Below are 19,978 nucleotides of genomic sequence, written 5' to 3'. Positions count from 1 at the left end.
TACTATAATTATGTATGCTTTCTCACTGACTTGAGAACGTCATACGAATTTTCTTAAAACCTGCCAGCAAAATTAACCTTGCTTCCGTCCTTGATTCCATACGAGGCCGCCTCCTATATTCTAGCTTTCAATGTCACCTCAAGGTAATGGTGTCCTCTGGGTGCTCTTCCAGTTTCTGAAGAGCAAAAACGAATTTGATAGGTATTTGCCATCCTTATTTTGTAGATATCTTCCTCTTTGTGTGCTCAGATGCACCAACGAGGCATGCCTTGGCTACCTCATACCTTTCTCCCTAATGCAATTAATGGATGCCATTCTATCTTGTTCTGGTTCACCAGCAGATCCATACCCTTTTCAGATTTTCAAATTGGATTTCCATCTAATTGGATTTCCACGTTGGAGAATCATGAACCACTCTATCGAATTGGCGTGGGTTCCACCTTCTTAGCAACAGGCTCATGAACAGCCTTTATTAATACAAAAATAAATAAACTTTGACACTATAGTATCGGTCAATTACAGGCTTATGTCACTTTTCGTTTCCTACTAAGATCTTGGAGAAAGCCATTGGTAGCCAATTGTCTGGCTTCTTGGAATACCCCCTTTTTTTGGACAATTCTCAATCGATTTTTAGGTGACACTATAGCACGGAGAGAACACTGTTAGTAGTCTATCTATCTATCGCCCTCACTCTATCTATCTGTCTATCGCCCTCACTCTATCTATCTATCACTCAGCGCCACCACAGCATCAATCTGTGCAACCATTCAACAACAACTGGTTCAAATATGTTTTCTCAATGTTTCAAGCTTTATTACAAATGTCACAAAAAGATGTTAATATTTCACTTCTGTTCTTGAATTTTCGTCACAATAAAATACACTGAATATAATCTTCACAAAAGTTATTTACAAAAGTTTAAGCTATTGCCATTATAAATTACAATAACTTTTATTTAAGTATTCATTATTAAAAACAAATTAAAATCCATTGTTATTTGTAATGTCAATCCATCTAAGTCACGTAAATACAACACATATTGTATTACAAATGCTATAGGTGTCACGTTTGCGAAAGTGACATTGTAAATGACTAAGCTATTAATTTCGCTATTTTCAAAACCAACTCAAATAAAAAAATTGTCATTAACAATACCAATAGCTCAAACTTTCCTAATGCGAGACCTATTGCATTGCAAATGCTTGTTTTTTTTACATAGGCTGCCTAATGCAGTTCATGTGTAGCTGTTTCAGCCATTATGTTTTTTTGTTTTTTTTAATCAATTATGATTTATACAAGGGGCCACTTCTAAGACTGTAAACTTCTGCTGAAACGAATGCGTCAGGCACACTGCAGTCTTTAGGACACAAACCCCTTCCTCTAGTCTGGACGGGGAGCCGGCAGGGTCACACGCTGTGGAGGCCGAGGCTGGGAGGTGGAGGCTGTTATTTTGTCCCAAGTGTGTGGAGGGCGCAGTTGGGGTCAGGAGGGGAGAGCTCTGCACCTCAGTGCCTTGAACGTTCACTGTGAAACGAGCGGCGAAGGCGTCACCAGCTCCAGTCACAGCAGAGCGGTTCTAGGTAGCTCTGTAGGACTTCTTGGCGCTGGCTGGTTGCGGTCACAAGGCTAGTGGTCAGCCTCACCCGGTTTATGGGCAGCCGTATTGGTCAGTGAGCAGCCGGCTCGGCCATGGTTCTGCGTGGACTCTGCTAGGTTCTGTGGGGGCGGTTGGCCATAGCTCGCCGTCACAGGTGTGCACGTGGGGGTTGCATGTTTAAGATCCTTCAGGGCGGCACATATGTGTGTACTGCCGAGAATATGTATGCCCGTGCTGCTAAAAGCATGCACCCTTCAGGTGGCTGATAAACGCTCACTACCTGTTGGGCCTGGAGCCTAACAAGGCGCGCGGGTATCGCGCCCCCTTAAGGCCACAGGCGCCTTAACAAATAAAGATAGCTTAAAGGTCACTATGCCTGCTGCTGCGATGTGTGTGTGGGTGCGGGCCCTCGGTTCCAATGCAGAAATACAGCTCAAGAGCTAACGCGCCAGCTGCTGCGATGTGGATGTGTAACTAAAAATGGGTCTGAAGTCCTACAGGACAGACCCCTACTTTAACCCGACCGTAAAAGATTGCTTTATGGCCGATTATTTAATTGCAAAGAGACAATTCATTCCGTGGGGTGCGCGGTGCGCCCTGGCACTATTTATCATTAAGACTGCCCGCGCGAGCTGCCCTGGGTGTCCTCTTGACTCGGATTTTCGATATTGCCAAGCTGCCACTTTGGCATCACATTATATTTGTGAGCTCGGGCTGGCCGGGGCATTAGACGTGCGTGTAATGGCTGCCACAGGGACAGTTGCACGAGCTTGAAAAAGAACAATCGCATATTCCCACAGTCACTTGATTGTATAGCGCCAAAACGTCACCTGGTACGAGAGGAGCGCGATATAAATGATATCAGACAGGCCAGGCGCTCTCGACAGTGGCGGGCATGGGTTCCCGGCCGATGGTGTGGCGCCAGGCTTACTATTGGTTGGTTTTGTGCCTACTGCCACCCAAGGTTTTTTTCCCAGTGTAGTCTGTTTCCAGGTTGAGGCCGATGACTGACAGATGGACCTCTTGAAATAAAGACAATGTCTTGGAAAGTAACGGAAATCCAACAGACTGCACCTGCTCGGTAAGACATTCTTAGCAGCGCCTAGAGGCTGTGTGTGTTTATTTTTTTAATCGCATTCGTTTGTTCGTTCACTCCGTTATTTGTTTCTGCGTCAAGTCATTAAGGCTTTTTTATTTGTTCACGCCTTGCGGGTCCACTGAACGTCTTACTACTTGTAACATGTTATAGATTCACGAACCATTCGTTTTCATATATACGTTCACAGTTGCTACTTTGCTCATTCATTCATTCTTTTTCAGTTCGTTCGTTTCTTTATCAGCAGTTTGTTTTGTAATTTGTTCGTTCAATAGTTTAATTCCTGTGCATTTCTGTCGTCCATTCATTGATTGTGTGTTTGTGTGTACAGCATGTATTTTATCTGTGGTAGCTATTTAGGTAAACTTTTGCCGCAGGTTCGTTCTCATCTTTATTTGTGTATTCATTTAATCTAGGGGTTTTCTTTCTTTCACTCGTGCTCTTATTTTTCAGTTTCTTCTTTCATTGAGTCTAACGTTTTCCCTTCGTTCGTGCACTCATGGATTTGTACTCCAGTTGTCACTCGCCCATTCGCACATATGTTAGAAGATTCGTTCTTTATTTCTATATCCATTCTCTCTCCGTCCTTTCGATCTTCATTCAGTCATTGTGCGCCCCCCCCCCCCCCCCCGTCACTGCGGGGGCCACGTTTGGCAAGAACAAGGGTCGCTCACTGCCACTTGATCGCAGACTTCGCACCTCTTAATCCGTGACAGAGGCGGCAGTAGTAGGGGAAGCTGGAGGGACAGCGGTAGGGGCCGCAGTAGAGGTAGCGGTAGGGCAGCTGGAGGGGGCCGCAGTAGAGGCAGTCGTGGGGGCAGGTGTAGGGACAGCTGAAGGGTAGCAGTAGGAAAAGCTGTAGTGGTACAGCAGAGGAAGCTGTAGGGGCCCCAGTAGAGGCAGTTGTAGGGACAGCTGAAGGGCAGCAGTAGGAAAAGCTGTAGTGGCACAGCAGAGGAAGCTGTAGGGGCCCCAGCAGAGGCAGTTGTAGGGACAGCTGAAGGGTAGCAGTAGGAAAAGCTGTAGTGGCACAGCAGAGGAAGCTGTAGGGGCCCCAGCAGAGGCAGTTGTAGGGACAGCTGAAGGGTAGCAGTAGGAAAAGCTGTAGTGGTACAGCAGAGGAAGCTGTAGGGGCCCCAGCAGAGGCAGTTGTAGGGACAGCTGAAGGGTAGCAGTAGGAAAAGCTGTAGTGGTACAGCAGAGGAAGCTGTAGGGGCCCCAGCAGAGGCAGTTGTAGGGACAGCTGAAGGGGCAGCAGTAGAGGCAGTCGTGGGGGCAGGTGTAGGGGTAGCAGTAGATGAAGCAGTGGGGGCAGCAGTAGGAAAAGCTGTAGTGGCACAGCAGAGGAAGCTGTAGGGGCCCCAGCAGAGGCAGTTGTAGGGACAGCTGAAGGGTAGCAGTAGGAAAAGCTGTAGTGGTACAGCAGAGGAAGCTGTAGGGGCCCCAGCAGAGGCAGTTGTAGGGACAGCTGAAGGGTAGCAGTAGGAAAAGCTGTAGTGGTACAGCAGAGGAAGCTGTACGGGCCCCAGCAGAGGCAGTTGTAGGGACAGCTGAAGGGTAGCAGTAGGAAAAGCTGTAGTGGCACAGCAGAGGAAGCTGTAGGGGCCCCAGCAGAGGCAGTTGTAGGGACAGCTGAAGGGTAGCAGTAGGAAAAGCTGTAGTGGTACAGCAGAGGAAGCTGTAGGGGCCCCAGCAGAGGCAGTTGTAGGGACAGCTGAAGGGCAGCAGTAGGAAAAGCTGTAGTGGTACAGCAGAGGAAGCTGTAGGGGCCCCAGCAGAGGCAGTTGTAGGGACAGCTGAAGGGTAGCAGTAGGAAAAGCTGTAGTGGTACAGCAGAGGAAGCTGTAGGGGCCCCAGCAGAGGCAGTTGTAGGGACAGCTGAAGGGTAGCAGTAGGAAAAGCTGTAGTGGCACAGCAGAGGAAGCTGTAGGGGCCCCAGCAGAGGCAGTTGTAGGGACAGCTGAAGGGTAGCAGTAGGAAAAGCTGTAGTGGTACAGCAGAGGAAGCTGTAGGGGCCCCAGCAGAGGCAGTTGTAGGGACAGCTGAAGGGCAGCAGTAGGAAAAGCTGTAGTGGTACAGCAGAGGAAGCTGTAGGGGCCCCAGCAGAGGCAGTTGTAGGGACAGCTGAAGGGTAGCAGTAGGAAAAGCTGTAGTGGTACAGCAGAGGAAGCTGTAGGGGCCCCAGTAGAGGCAGTTGTAGGGACAGCTGAAGGGCAGCAGTAGGAAAAGCTGTAGTGGTACAGCAGAGGAAGCTGTAGGGGCCCCAGCAGAGGCAGTTGTAGGGACAGCTGAAGGGTAGCAGTAGGAAAAGCTGTAGTGGTACAGCAGAGGAAGCTGTAGGGGCCCCAGCAGAGGCAGTTGTAGGGACAGCTGAAGGGTAGCAGTAGGAAAAGCTGTAGTGGTACAGCAGAGGAAGCTGTAGGGGCCCCAGCAGAGGCAGTTGTAGGGACAGCTGAAGGGTAGCAGTAGGAAAAGCTGTAGTGGCACAGCAGAGGAAGCTGTAGGGGCCCCAGCAGAGGCAGTTGTAGGGACAGCTGAAGGGGCAGCAGTAGAGGCAGTCGTGGGGGCAGGTGTAGGGGTAGCAGTAGATGAAGCAGTGGGGGCAGCAGTAGAGGCACTCGTGGGGTAGTAGTAGGGGCAGCAGTAGGAAAAGCTGTAGTGGTACAGCAGAGGAAGCTGTAGGGGCCCCAGTAGAGGCAGTTGTAGGGACAGCTGAAGGGCAGCAGTAGGAAAAGCTGTAGTGGCACAGCAGAGGAAGCTGTAGGGGCCCCAGTAGAGGCAGTTGTAGGGACAGCTGAAGGGCAGCAGTAGGAAAAGCTGTAGTGGCACAGCAGAGGAAGCTGTGGTGGCCACAGCAGAGGCCGTCGTAGGTGCAGCTGAAGGGCAGTAGCAGAAATAGCGGCAGTGGAAGCAGTAGCGGCAGTAATAGGGCAGCCGTAGGGACAGTGATTGTTTCCTTAGTAAGCGAGGTACCATTCGGGGAGTGATGGGAGCCATCCTAGGGGTAGCGATGAAGCAGTGGTAAGCTGCGGTGATGGCAACAGTGGAGACACACATAGAAGCAGTGACGTGGGACATGGTACAGGTAACAGTGGGGTGGCTGTTAGAGAGGTGGGATCTAGTAGGGGCAGTGGGAAGCCACAGGGCCAGTGAAGGTGGGCCGTAGGAGCGCCAGAAGTAGGAACAGAGGTGTGGGCAACAGAAAGACTACTATCATGGCATATGGGAGGTTATGGGCCCGTGGTGGACGCAGGAGTAGCAGTAGGGCAAGGATGGGCAGTAATAAACCTGCTGCTAATCCCTTCTTCCCTAAAGGGGGAAAAAAGCACAATGATAACCAAGTAAAACGTTTATATATTTTTTTAACGCGGCTCCTGCATATATTACATTCAAAATCAACTCTCATAACTGCCAAGAAGCCACGCGAGGCCCCTTGAGCCCGTTACGGATATTTAGGTAATAACGGCGCATTCTGGGACTTGTAGTTTTCCTTTTTTGTAAATACGTACTCGTATTGGACTACCAAGCCGAGGCTGCAGAACTTGTGACATTTAGTACAGTCAACTGGCAGCTGAGGGTGGGCGAGCGGTAGGTTCACCTGAAGAGCCGGGCCAGGACCCTGGTTCAGCCCTCACACCAAAAAGATGACCCAAAACGGCTATATCCCATTATGTAAATTAAACCTCTACAAAACGTTAATTACCTGGTGTTCTTTCACATAATTCCCGACATTTCACGTGACGCCTTTTACGGTTAATGCTTTAAATGAGGGACCAGAATGTAAGCAGACGCCGTTTGACATCAAAGTGTGATTCGGTGCTATTTTTAATGCAGGTTGCGCCCTCGTACCCACAGTGGACTGAAAGCCACATTTCGTTTTGAAAAACGGCGCCAAATGCCGGATTTGCGATACTTGTAATTTTCTAAAATCTTCTTCAAATTTTACGTAATTACACGAAGGGAAATTAGGCGAATGTATCAGTTCCCTAATATAAATCATACATCAGAGGACAGCTAAAATATGACGAATTACTTATAATGAAAATACTAGACAATATTTTAATTTATAATTTATGTTGAATTAATTCCAGGAGAGACACTTATTATCGTTTCTAAACATATATTAAGGAATATTAAAGAGAGAATGCCTGGTCGACTTTGCTGTGTTTGAGACAAGAAAACAGAAAAGGTTCTAACTGTTGCATGCGTTAGGTAACTCGTCATTAAAATAATGCATGGATATACGTTACACTCGATGTAGCTATGTGTGAGGGAAGCGTTTTTTGTGGCTTACTTTGGGCTAATTTACCTGTACCTGTTTCCAAATGTTGCACTTGGGGCGTTGAGGTACAGCAACATAAACTCGTCTGCCAAGGGTCACAGACTTTAAACCGTTTGCCAAAGATCACACGTTTTTGCGCGCTCTGCAATTCCTGCAGCTGGAGTGTGCTTCCGTCTTCACCACTACAGCGGAGGCGACGGCGGAGCGTTGTCATTGCGCAATAGAGCCCGCGGTAATCAAGCCTATCTCACGCTCTGATCTTCACTTAATTTGCATACGATTTGCGTTTGACCCGCCTCTCCCCTCGACTTGGCATTAGAGGATGCACTGCGCGTACCAGAGCTATGGGTTGGTGTGGCAGGGGGGAGGGCTGTGTCTGGTTGGCAGTCAGAGCGGGAGTTTGAAATGTACTGCAGGAGTCTTGAAACACAGATGCTGCCTCCGGACCGATTATCAAGTAATGTCAGGGCTTTAAGTGGGATGAAAAAACTGGGGCGGGGCGGGGTCTCTCAGATGGGCGTGACCGAAATAATAAGGGCGTGGTTTAAACATTTATGCTAAAAATCTGTGCTCAATGCAAAAACAACAGTTGATGGACGGAATGCAGAGCAATGTCATACATTCACCCCAGTACAGAGATCTGGGCCTAAATGCATCGTTGTTTTGCTCACACCACCCCAGGTTAGACATGGCCATATGCAAATCAGCCTTGACCCTGTGCCCTGAGCAAAATCTGTGCTCGGCATAATGTGTCCCACAACTGTATTTTGCTACTTCTGTTATTGCCTCCACATATATTATACAAGTAACATTACACCTACAACAAGCCAGGACTGTTGGCTTTGTCAAAGGTTGTTAGTTGCATAAGATAAATATACTACATGCATACATACAACTATAGCTTCGTTGTATATAATATTGAAAAAGCTGGAGTTCTTGCGTGAGAGGTTGTGGCGTAATGGCTAGAGCTGCCAACTTTTGAGCTGAGGAAGCAGGTTTGAGTCTCAGCGTCGACCCAACATCCTGCTTATTTCTTGGCATATCTCTTAATTACCCATGCCTACCAAAACATAAATGAGTATATTCTTGTAGGCACTCATGTAAAGCACTTAGAGTTTTGCAATATAGAACTGTAAAATAATAAAAGTTACATCAAAAACAGTGAACTGCTGCAGAGTTAAGATGTTTTTTCCATTCTGAGAGAGAGGACAAAAATGGAGACGGGGACCTGTCTCGGCTTCTGCTTTTAAGAACTGCTGGTGCTGAGCACTGGCAGGACCCGGCCTACTCAAAGCCCTGAGTAGTGTGAGGTTTTTAAAGGTGTTTTACCTAAAGCGCCACAATGCAGCCTGCAGGTCTGAGTATGTGTGCATTACAAGAGCATAAAAAATGGCTTAGTGAATGGCGGAAGTTTTAAAATAGCCAGAGTGACACTGTAAGACCTTGATGGCAGTCTCAGTAGTTAGACAGGAGTGCTTGGAGCAGTGAAGCATTGAGGCGCATTTCTAGAAGTCCTGTGTGTGTTTGAGTAGAGGAATATATAGAGGTGGGTGCGGCCGCCATTTAACAGGGAGAGCCGGGCAAGAGCCGAGCCTAGTCTCGCTCGGATCTTAGAGCAGTGTAGGAGCCGAGCCCTGAAAATATTTGTTATGTAAATCATGCAGCAAACCAGATAAAGTATTATAAAGTCTCTTCAAAATTCAAAAAAGTGTATTTCTTTAAGTATGGCACAGAAAAAGGCGTATTAAACGTGATCGTTCTGTACTACTTGTAGCCTGAACTCACATTTTTGAAAGTGCATTCATGTGCGATAATGAAGAAAAAAGGTTTTGCTGAAATAAAATATTTAAAAAATAAACAAAGATTAGCAGTGGGTCATTAACTAACTAACTCAAAGTATGTATCTGGAAAATGTAACACTCAACCAAGGGAAGGTGGACCTAACCTCAAGCTACGTGTAAAGACGCTATCTGAGTGTAAAGTATATTTCCTGTTAGTTAGTTAATGACCCACTGCTACTCTTTGTTTATTTACTGATTGTTTAGGGGCTGTAGCAGTGAGAGGTCTTTAAACATCCCCTTGGGCCCTCATCTCCCTTGTTGTATGAATGAAATAAAATATTTGCCTAAGATCATACAATTTAAGCAGGGAAGCCAGAATGTATCCAGGGTTTCTGGTTTCACTTTGTAAAGATCCACCAGTAAATGGGTCTCTGTTTGTCTTACCTTATGTCAAGGCTTTGTTTTTACTGCTTAGTGCACTTTTCTGCAGTTTTTGAATGTAGTGCAAAATCTACCCAAAGGGCCAGCGCTTTACAAGAGTGACAGTTACATTACATTAAATACATTGTTTATAGGCATGGGAAGATTACGTGATAGAATTGAACCTGGTTCTCCACTTCCACGTGCAGTAATTCAGACTATAACACCAAATCGTGGGTAGGGGGAGGCGGGCAGGCAAAAGCCACACAAAGCTCAGCTCATTATAGGCTCGAGGTTCCAACAGGACCTCGAGCTGCACGAGAGCCAGGCCTCTGGTTCAGCTTTCAGTGGCTCGCCCATCTCTAGGAATACCAGTGCACAGTGCACCTTCTGCCAGGCGTGTACATGAACAGTGATGGAATTTGAAAACATATATTTAAGGGGCCCATAAATTGTGGGTCAAAGTGTGGCAGAGGGAAGGTGGTGGAGTCACAAGGGGCGTAAGTTGAAAAGCATTCCGACAGTCAATTTAACATTTGTTAAAAAAAATTCTGCTGCAAAGAAATTGGCAACAAGGATCTATGTGGCAGTAGTCAAGTCAAGTCAAGTTTATTGTTTACAATTATTAAAAATTATTACAAAAATACATATGAGAATCATCGTTAAAACCAATAAATACTGTGCTTAACCTTTAACAAGTTTGATTGAGTGGACCATATAATTAAAAACGATCTCTATTATTTCATTTCAGATGTATACTTCTGTGCGTGGGTAAAAGTTCTCAAGTATGCAATTTCTCTTTACATGACTCCCCTGTTTCCGCTTGTTGTAAGAGAGATTGTACCTTCCTCATATATTTAACCCCCCTACAAGCCAACATAGGGGAGGATCCATCTAGCAGTAAATCTGTTCTAGAATAATTCCTTGGTCATAAAGAGGCTGCATTTTAAAATGGGGTCAAGACACCTGCTGCGGAGATCTTCGTGTGCCCAGCAATGTCGAGGAGTTTATAACAGGGTTAGATAACTCTGGCGGTTACTCGAGTACCACAAGAGTTCTGTGTTTTGTCCATTCACAGTTTCGACTCATAAAGCAGATAGCGTGTTAATGTGCCAGCTTCGAAGCACATCGTGCAATATGCAGATCACAGATTTGTATTATATTTAGATATATAAGTGCACTACTGCCTTTTGCGCTGGGATCATTTTGTTACTTCCAGTTTATAAATTGCAATTAATCAATAGCGCGGCAAATCACCCGTGAAGGTCTCGAGGCACTGGAAGTGTTTGTTGCTGCAAGGAGTTGAATTAATCAAACGACCAGGTCTTTGGCATGCATATTAAAGCACAGGGATCTATTTATCGGCATCAAGGAGCTGCATTTTGCTGCATTGGGTTTCGAACCTTGTTGGGTTTTTATCTCAGTTGGTATTCTAATATTGTAAAGAAGGGTTCATATGAGAATTCATAAAGCTGTGTTCGTACAGACAACCACAATCACCGAGTTACATTGTAGGGCTGGAAATACTGGAGTATCAGTGCACGGTGCAAGTTATTGTAGGGGTGTACATACTGCAGTATCAGTGCACGGTGCAAGTTCGTGTAGGGCTGTAAATACTGAAGTGTCAGTACGCAGTGCAAGTTATTGTAGGGCTGTAAATACTGGAGTATTATCAGTGTACTGTGCAAGTTCTTGTAGGGCTGTAAATACTGCAGTGTCAGTACGCATTGTAAGTTCTTGTAGGGGTGTTAATACTAGAGTATCATCAGTGCACGGTGCAAGTTCTTGTAGGGGTGTAAATACTGGAGTATCATCAGTGCACGATGCAAGTTCTTGTAGGGCTGTAAATACTGGAGTATCATCAGTGCCCGATGCAAGTTCTTGTAGGGCTGTAAATACTGGAGTATCATCAGTGCACAATGCAAGTTCTTGTAGGGCTGTAAATACTGGAGTATCATCAGTGTACAATGCAAGTTCTTGTAGGGCTGTAAATACTGGAGTATCATCAGTGCACAATGCAAGTTCTTGTAGGGCTGGAAATACTGGAGTATCATCAGTGCACGGTGCAAGTTCTTGTAGGGTTGAAAATACTGGAGTATCATCAGTACGCAGTGTAAGTTCGTGTAGGGCTGGAAATACTGGAGTATCATCAGTGCACGGTGCAAGTTCTTGTAGGGCTGGAAATACTGGCGTATCAGTGCACAGTGCAAGTTCTTGTAGGGCTGGAAATACTGGAGTATCATCAGTGCACGGTGCAAGTTCTTGTAGGGCTGTAAATACTGAAGTATCAGTGCACGATGCAAGTTCTTGTAGGGCTGGAAATACTGGAGTATCATCAGTGCACGGTGCAAGTTCTTGTAGGGTTGAAAATACTGGAGTATCATCAGTACGCAGTGTAAGTTCGTGTAGGGCTGGAAATACTGGAGTATCATCAGTGCACGGTGCAAGTTCTTGTAGGGCTGGAAATACTGGAGTATCAGTGCACAGTGCAAGTTCTTGTAGGGCTGGAAATACTGGAGTATCATCAGTGCACGGTGCAAGTTCTTGTAGGGCTGGAAATACTGGAGTATCAGTGCACAGTGCAAGTTCTTGTAGGGCTGGAAATACTGGAGTATCATCAGTGCACGATGCAAGTTCTTGTAGGGCTGGAAATACTGGAGTATCAGTGCACAGTGCAAGTTCTTGTAGTAGTATAAATACTGAGGTATTATTGCACTATGCAAGTTCTTGTAGGGGTGAAAATACTGCATTGTCAGTACGCATTGTAAGTTCTTGTAGGGGTGTCAATACTGGAGTATCATCAGTGCACGGTGCAAGTTCTTGTAGGGGTGTAAATACTGGAGTATCATCAGTGCACGATGCAAGTTCTTGTAGGGGTGTAAATACTGGAGTATCATCAGTGCACGATGCAAGTTCTTGTAGGGCTGTAAATACTGGAGTATCATCAGTGCACGATGCAAGTTCTTGTAGGGCTGGAAATACTGGAGTATCATCAGTGCACGGTGCAAGTTCTTGTAGGGTTGAAAATACTGGAGTATCATCAGTACGCAGTGTAAGTTCTTGTAGGGCTGGAAATACTGGAGTATCATCAGTGCACGGTGCAAGTTCTTGTAGGGCTGGAAATACTGGAGTATCAGTGCACAGTGCAAGTTCTTGTAGGGCTGGAAATACTGGAGTATCATCAGTGCAAGATGCAAGTTCTTGTAGGGCTGGAAATACTGGAGTATCAGTGCACAGTGCAAGTTCTTGTAGTAGTATAAATACTGAGGTATTATTGCACTATGCAAGTTCTTGTAGGGCTGTAAATACTGTAGTGTCAGTACGCTTTGTAAGTTCTTGTAGGGGTGTTAATACTGGAGTATCATCAGTGCACGATGCAAGTTCTTGTAGGGCTGTAAATACTGGAGTATCATCAGTGCACGATGCAAGTTCTTGTAGGGCTGTAAATACTGGAGTATCATCAGTGCACAATGCAAGTTCTTGTAGGGCTGGAAATACTGGAGTATCATCAGTGCACGGTGCAAGTTCTTGTAGGGTTGAAAATACTGGAGTATCATCAGTAAGCAGTGTAAGTTCTTGTAGGGCTGGAAATACTGGAGTATCATCAGTGCACGGTGCAAGTTCTTGTAGGGCTGGAAATACTGGAGTATCAGTGCACAGTGCAAGTTCTTGTAGGGCTGGAAATACTGGAGTATCATCAGTGCACGATGCAAGTTCTTGTAGGGCTGGAAATACTGGAGTATCAGTGCACAGTGCAAGTTCTTGTAGTAGTATAAATACTGAGGTATTATTGCACTATGCAAGTTCTTGTAGGGGTGAAAATACTGCATTGTCAGTACGCATTGTAAGTTCTTGTAGGGGTGTCAATACTGGAGTATCATCAGTGCACGGTGCAAGTTCTTGTAGGGGTGTAAATACTGGAGTATCATCAGTGCACGATGCAAGTTCTTGTAGGGGTGTAAATACTGGAGTATCATCAGTGCACGATGCAAGTTCTTGTAGGGCTGTAAATACTGGAGTATCATCAGTGCACGATGCAAGTTCTTGTAGGGCTGGAAATACTGGAGTATCATCAGTGCACGGTGCAAGTTCTTGTAGGGTTGAAAATACTGGAGTATCATCAGTACGCAGTGTAAGTTCTTGTAGGGCTGGAAATACTGGAGTATCATCAGTGCACGGTGCAAGTTCTTGTAGGGCTGGAAATACTGGAGTATCAGTGCACAGTGCAAGTTCTTGTAGGGCTGGAAATACTGGAGTATCATCAGTGCACGATGCAAGTTCTTGTAGGGCTGGAAATACTGGAGTATCAGTGCACAGTGCAAGTTCTTGTAGTAGTATAAATACTGAGGTATTATTGCACTATGCAAGTTCTTGTAGGGCTGTAAATACTGCATTGTCAGTACGCATTGTAAGTTCTTGTAGGGGTGTCAATACTGGAGTATCATCAGTGCACGGTGCAAGTTCTTGTAGGGGTGTAAATACTGGAGTATCATCAGTGCACGATGCAAGTTCTTGTAGGGGTGTAAATACTGGAGTATCATCAGTGCAGGATGCAAGTTCTTGTAGGGCTGTAAATATTGGAGTATCATCAGTGCACGATGCAAGTTCTTGTAGGGCTGGAAATACTGGAGTATCATCAGTGCACGGTGCAAGTTCTTGTAGGGTTGAAAATACTGGAGTATCATCAGTACGCAGTGTAAGTTCTTGTAGGGCTGGAAATACTGGAGTATCATCAGTGCACGGTGCAAGTTCTTGTAGGGCTGGAAATACTGGAGTATCAGTGCACAGTGCAAGTTCTTGTAGGGCTGGAAATACTGGAGTATCATCAGTGCATGATGCAAGTTCTTGTAGGGCTGGAAATACTGGAGTATCAGTGCACAGTGCAAGTTCTTGTAGTAGTATAAATACTGAGGTATTATTGCACTATGCAAGTTCTTGTAGGGCTGTAAATACTGAAGTGTCAGTACGCATTGTAAGTTCTTGTAGGGGTGTTAATACTGGAGTATCATCAGTGCACGATGCAAGTTCTTGTAGGGCTGTAAATACTGGAGTATCATCAGTGCACGATGCAAGTTCTTGTAGGGCTGTAAATACTGGAGTATCAGTGCACGATGCAAGTTCTTGTAGGGCTGGAAATACTGGAGTATCATCAGTGCACGGTGCAAGTTCTTGTAGGGTTGAAAATACTGGAGTATCATCAGTAAGCAGTGTAAGTTCTTGTAGGGCTGGAAATACTGGAGTATCATCAGTGCACGGTGCAAGTTCTTGTAGGGCTGGAAATACTGGAGTATCAGTGCACAGTGCAAGTTCTTGTAGGGCTGGAAATACTGGAGTATCATCAGTGCACGGTGCAAGTTCTTATAGGGCTGGAAATACTGGAGTATCAGTGCACAGTGCAAGTTCTTGTAGGGCTGGAAATACTGGAGTATCATCAGTGCACGATGCAAGTTCTTGTAGGGCTGGAAATACTGGAGTATCAGTGCACAGTGCAAGTTCTTGTAGTAGTATAAATACTGAGGTATTATTGCACTATGCAAGTTCTTGTAGGGCTGTAAATACTGCAGTGTCAGTACGCATTGTAAGTTCTTGTAGGGGTGTTAATACTGGAGTATCATCAGTGCACGGTGCAAGCTCTTGTAGGGGTGTAAATACTGGAGTATCATCAGTGCACGATGCAAGTTCTTGTAGGGCTGTAAATACTGCAGTGTCAGTACGCATTGTAAGTTCTTGTAGGGGTGTTAATACTAGAGTATCATCAGTGCACGGTGCAAGTTCTTGTAGGGGTGTAAATACTGGAGTATCATCAGTGCACGATGCAAGTTCTTGTAGGGCTGTAAATACTGGAGTATCATCAGTGCACGATGCAAGTTCTTGTAGGGCTGGAAATACTGGAGTATCATCAATGCACGGTGCAAGTTCTTGTAGGGTTGAAAATACTGGAGTATCATCAGTACGCAGTGTAAGTTCTTGTAGGGCTGGAAATACTGGAGTATCATCAGTGCACGGTGCAAGTTCTTGTAGGGCTGGAAATACTGGAGTATCAGTGCACAGTGCAAGTTCTTGTAGGGCTGGAAATACTGGAGTATCATCAGTGCACGGTGCAAGTTCTTGTAGGGCTGGAAATACTGGAGTATCAGTGCACAGTGCAAGTTCTTGTAGGGCTGGAAATACTGGAGTATCATCAGTGCACGATGCAAGTTCTTGTAGGGCTGGAAATACTGGAGTATCAGTGCACAGTGCAAGTTCTTGTAGTTGTATAAATACTGAGGTATTATTGCACTATGCAAGTTCTTGTAGGGGTGAAAATACTGGAGTATCAGTGCACGGTGCAAGTTCTTGTAGGGCAGTATAGTGAAAACCCTCTCCATGTGTGAATACTGGAGCGTCTGTGCACAATAAAGGTACTGCATAGTCTCTGCTCTGGCTGGGGTGTATCGTGAGAACCCTCCCAATGTGCAAATAATGGAATATCAGTGGCCGATACAAATAGTGCACTGTGCACCTTCTTGCAGGGCTGTATCATGAGAACCCCCTCGCAGTGTCAATACTGGAGCATTCGTGCATGCTCCGAGTGAGTGTCAGTGCACGGTACACGCCAGATCAGCGGGACAGTGTGAGAACTCTGGGATCCCGAGCACGCGAAGGTGAATTCTGAGTGTGTAGTGGGTGAGGACCAGTGCCCGGTGACTGCCAGTCTAGAGGCGCTTGGCGGATACGTCAGTAAAGGTGCAGCGGTCCGGGACAGGTCAGGCAGAGCGCGTTCCCGGGGCTCCTGGGAGATGCGCGGTGAATGTTTCACCAGTGTAGAGGTGCATCATGGGAGCCCTGTGATTGGCATGGCCTTGTCACGGCCAGGCATGGTCCAGGCAGCATTGAGACGCATTGACAGATGCTCCCTTCGTCCTGAGTACACCGGGCAGCGCCCCCTCGGGGTTGGGTCAGGGTGTTTTGTTGTATAAAGAAGCATAATACACTCACGGGGGCAGAGTAAACATCGCTGGACTTTAGCTTGGGTCTGCAGATCACAGCTGATTGAAGAGTGTTACTTACACACCTGGAAAAGGTCGAAGGTCACTGTCCTTTAATGCAGCCAGTGGGCAGCGTAGCTACTCTGCAGTGGAGAGCGTCGGGCGCCCTTTTGCGTGGTTTTACGCGCTCTAGGGCGTGCAGGCCCTGCGAGCCCGAACTTGGGGTGCCACTGAGGTCAGTCCTGGGCAGTAGTTATGTTAGTAGTAGGGAAAGTGGTGGGCAGTAGGAGCAGGTGTGGCCCAGTAGAGACCGTCGTCGTGGCAGTGCTGGGGCAGTATTAGCAGGGGCAGTGTGGATGGCACTAGTGGAGGTAGACGTAAAGGAATTGGTGGGCACGGTAGGAGTACTAGCAATGATGGGGCGGTGGGAGGAACAGTGATGGGTGCAAAGCTACTCTGTCAGGGGTGGGGGCAGTAGTGAGCAGTGATGATGCAACAGTGAGGGAGCGATGAGGCACTGGTGAGCAGTGAGGAGGCACTAGTGAGACAGCAGTGATACGGTGGTGAGGCAGAGTGAGGGAATGATGAGGCAGTGGAAGAAGCAGTGATGAAGCAGCAGTGAGCCAGTGACGAGGCTGTAGTGACCTGTGACGAGACAGCAGTGGGGTAGTGATGAGACAGCAGTGATGCCGTGATGAGGCACTAGTGAACAGTAATGAGACAGCATTGATACAGTGGTGAGGCAGTAGTGAGGTACTGATGAGGCAGTGGAAGAAGCAGTGATGAGGCACTAGTGAACAGTAATGAGACAGCAGTGATACAGGGGTGAGGCAGTAGTGAGGTACTGATGAGACAGTGGAAGTGGCTAAAGAACGGTGATGGATTAAACCCAGATCTTTTGACTGGGTGTGAGTGTTTGATTGATTCAGATGCTCCGTCCATCACCACCCCTTTTTGTACCGCTTTTGGCCGCCATACGTGTGGCAGGGTATGCTCAGACGTGAGTCCCTTGCTCACTTTGCCATTGGATTCAAGCAAGCCGGGCTGAAGACGGCTGGAATGCCAGAAACCGGTCCTCGGAAGCTTGTTTCCGGTCCAGGGAAGACATGGCTTGGCAGTTCGGGCTGGACTGTTCCCATGAGGCACAGGGTCAGACTGATTTGCATATAGCCATGTCTGAACTGGGGTGGCAGAGTGGGCTAAAGAACAGTGATGGATTAAAGCCAGATCAATTGACTGGGTGTGAGTGTTTGATTGATTCAGATGCTCCGTTCATCACCACCCCCTTTTGTACTGCTTGAGGCAGTGGAAGAAGCAGTGATGAGGCAAGTGAGGCAGTGATGAGGCACTAGTGAGTAGTGATGATACAGCAGTGGGGCAGTGATGAGGCAGTAGTGAGCCAGTGGTGAGGCAATAGTGAGGCAGTGATGAGGCACTAGTGAACAGTGATGAGACAGCAGTGGGGGCAGTGATGAGGCAGTAGTGAGCCAGTGGTGAGGCAGTGGTAGGGGCAGTGGTAGGATCAGTGATGAGGCAGTAGTGGGCTAGTCATGAGGCTGTTCTGAACAGTGATGAGGCACTATTGAGCAGTGATGAGACAGCAGTGGTACAGTGATGAAGCAGTAGTCAGGCAGTGATAGGAGCAGTGATGATACAGTAGTGAACACTGATGAGACAATAGTCAACAGTGATGAGACAGTAGTCCACAGTGATGAGACAGTAGTGAACAGTGATGAAACAGTAGTGAACAGTGATGAGACAGCAGTGGGGCAGTGATGAAGCAGTAGTGAGAGAGTGATGAGGCAGTGGTAGGAGCAGCGATGAGACAGTAGTGAACAGTGATGAGACAATAGTCAACAGTGATGAGACAGTAGTGAATAGTGATGAGACAGTAGTGAACAGTGATGAGACAATAGTCAACAGTGATGAGACAGTACTGAATAGTGATGAGACAATAGTGAACAGTGATGCGACAGTAGTGGGACAGTGATAAGGCAGTAGTGAGCCAGTGATGAGGCCGTGGTAGGGGCAGTGGTAGGAGCAGTGATGAGACAGTAGTGAACAGTGATGAGACAGCAGTGGGGCAGTGATGAGGCAGTGGTGAGCCAGTGATGAGGCCGTGGTAAGGGCAGTGGTAGGAGCAGTGATGAGGCAGTAGTGAGCATTGATGAGACAGTAGTCCACAGTGATGAGACAGTAGTGAACAGTGATGAGACAGCAGTGGGGCAGTGATGAAGCAATAGTGAGTCAGTGATGAGGCAGTGGTAGGAGCAGTGATGAGACAGTAGTGAGCAGTGATGAGACAGTAGTGAGCAGTGATGAGACAGTAGTGAGCAGTGATGAGACAGTAGTGGGACAGTGATGAGGCAGGAGTGAGACAGTGATGAGGCAGTGGTAGGACCAGTGATGAAGCAGTGGCAGAAGGAGTGATGTGGCACTAGAAGGGGCAGAGATGAGGCAATAGTAAGTGCAGTTACGACACAGTAGTAAAGGCAGTAGTACTATCTTTGATGGGCACTGGACCCCTCTTACCTGCGTGTTCTTCAATAGATCTGCCCACATGCTGGTGCCGTCTCCCCCCCTCATCAGCACATGGTAGGTGAAGAAGTAGATGCCCGGGAGGGGACAGGTGAACTTGCCCGTGGCCGGCTCATAGTAGTTGCCCACGTTGGTCACCACATCGTCGAAGCGGAGCACCTCGTAGCCCTCGTGAGGTTTCTTGAGGCCGGCATAGAAGGCGATCTTGGGGCTGTAGTAGGAGGGAACGTAGCCCCCAGGACCAGGTCCAGGAGGTCCTGGTGGCCCCGGCCTTCCTGGCTCCCCTGGAGGGCCCCTCGGGCCAGGAGGGCCCGGTGGCCCCGGCAGACCCCTCGTGCCCAGCTTGCCCTTTTTGCTGTGGCTCCCCTGCAGGTAGGTGGGTGGTGAGGCCAGAGCCAGCTCCTGGCTGGACTCCCCTGAGGTTTGGGGGGTGAAGGGGTCGCAAACCATCCTGCAGCTGCCCAACATCTCATAGTGGGTGGTGGTCTTTGAGCTGTGGACCAGCAGCGGAATGGCGACAAGCAAAACCAACACCATGGCCACGCCGATGGCCGCCCCTATCACCCGTTTCTTGCGGCTCAGTCTGGTGGCCGCCAGGGTGAGGAAGTCGTCTTCACTTTTGGAAGTAATGGTGAAATGTTCTCAAGGGGTTTGAGGAACCCCTGTCTTTGCCAAGAAGCACCCAGCAACAGCACCACCCCAGCTCTGGACCTCGGTGAGCGCCACTCCGGCCAATGATCTCTGAGGAGAACCACTTCAGCCAATGACTTCTGAAGAGCGCCACTCCGGCCAAGGACTTCTGAAGAGCATCACTCCAGACAAATACTTGTGACGAGCACCATTCCAGTCAAAACCTCTCAGCAGCACCACTCGGGCCAGTGACCTCTGAGGAGCACCACTCCAGTCAATGATCTCTGAGGAGAGTCAATGTAACAAAATACTTCAGTGTTGAACCACAACAGCCAAGGGCCTCTGAGGAACACCACTCTGGCCTCAGACCATGAAAGGCCACAACTTTAAAAAAGGCTGTCCAGCGAGGGATAGGCAGACAATGGTTTCAGGGAGCACCTTCCAAGGCACTATGAGTACCTTCTGTCCAAGTATCTAGCAGGCCCACCAGTCAAGAACCTCCAGAGAGCACATCCCCACTCAGTGTCCGCCAAGAGCCTTCGGAGAACTTCGGCCAATGACCTTCGGACAGTACTACTCCAGCCAAGGACTCCTGACCAACACTTCCTTTCTTTGGCAGATGTCCTGGACTACCAGATGCTGGGACCGGCCCATAACTCCTGAAGA

At 47.5% G+C, this 19,978-nt stretch overlaps 1 protein-coding gene across 1 annotated transcript in view; it reads right to left on the bottom strand.

The window, feature by feature from the left end:
* The window catches only part of C1QL4 (complement C1q like 4), a 221,398-nt gene extending 202,179 nt beyond the window's left edge, over positions 1–19,219 (bottom strand). Inside the window, exon 1 of the mRNA XM_078658398.1 lies at positions 18,677–19,219. Within this exon, the coding sequence (XP_078514524.1) occupies positions 18,677–19,219 (543 nt within the window). The remainder of the gene's footprint in view (positions 1–18,676) is intronic.
* Between the last annotated feature and the right edge of the window lie 759 nt (positions 19,220–19,978).

The sequence above is a fragment of the Lissotriton helveticus genome, chromosome 1_1 (assembly GCF_964261635.1).
Source record: "Lissotriton helveticus chromosome 1_1, aLisHel1.1, whole genome shotgun sequence".
NCBI lineage: Eukaryota > Metazoa > Chordata > Amphibia > Caudata > Salamandridae > Lissotriton > Lissotriton helveticus.
This window is presented reverse-complemented; position numbering and strand designations above follow the sequence as displayed.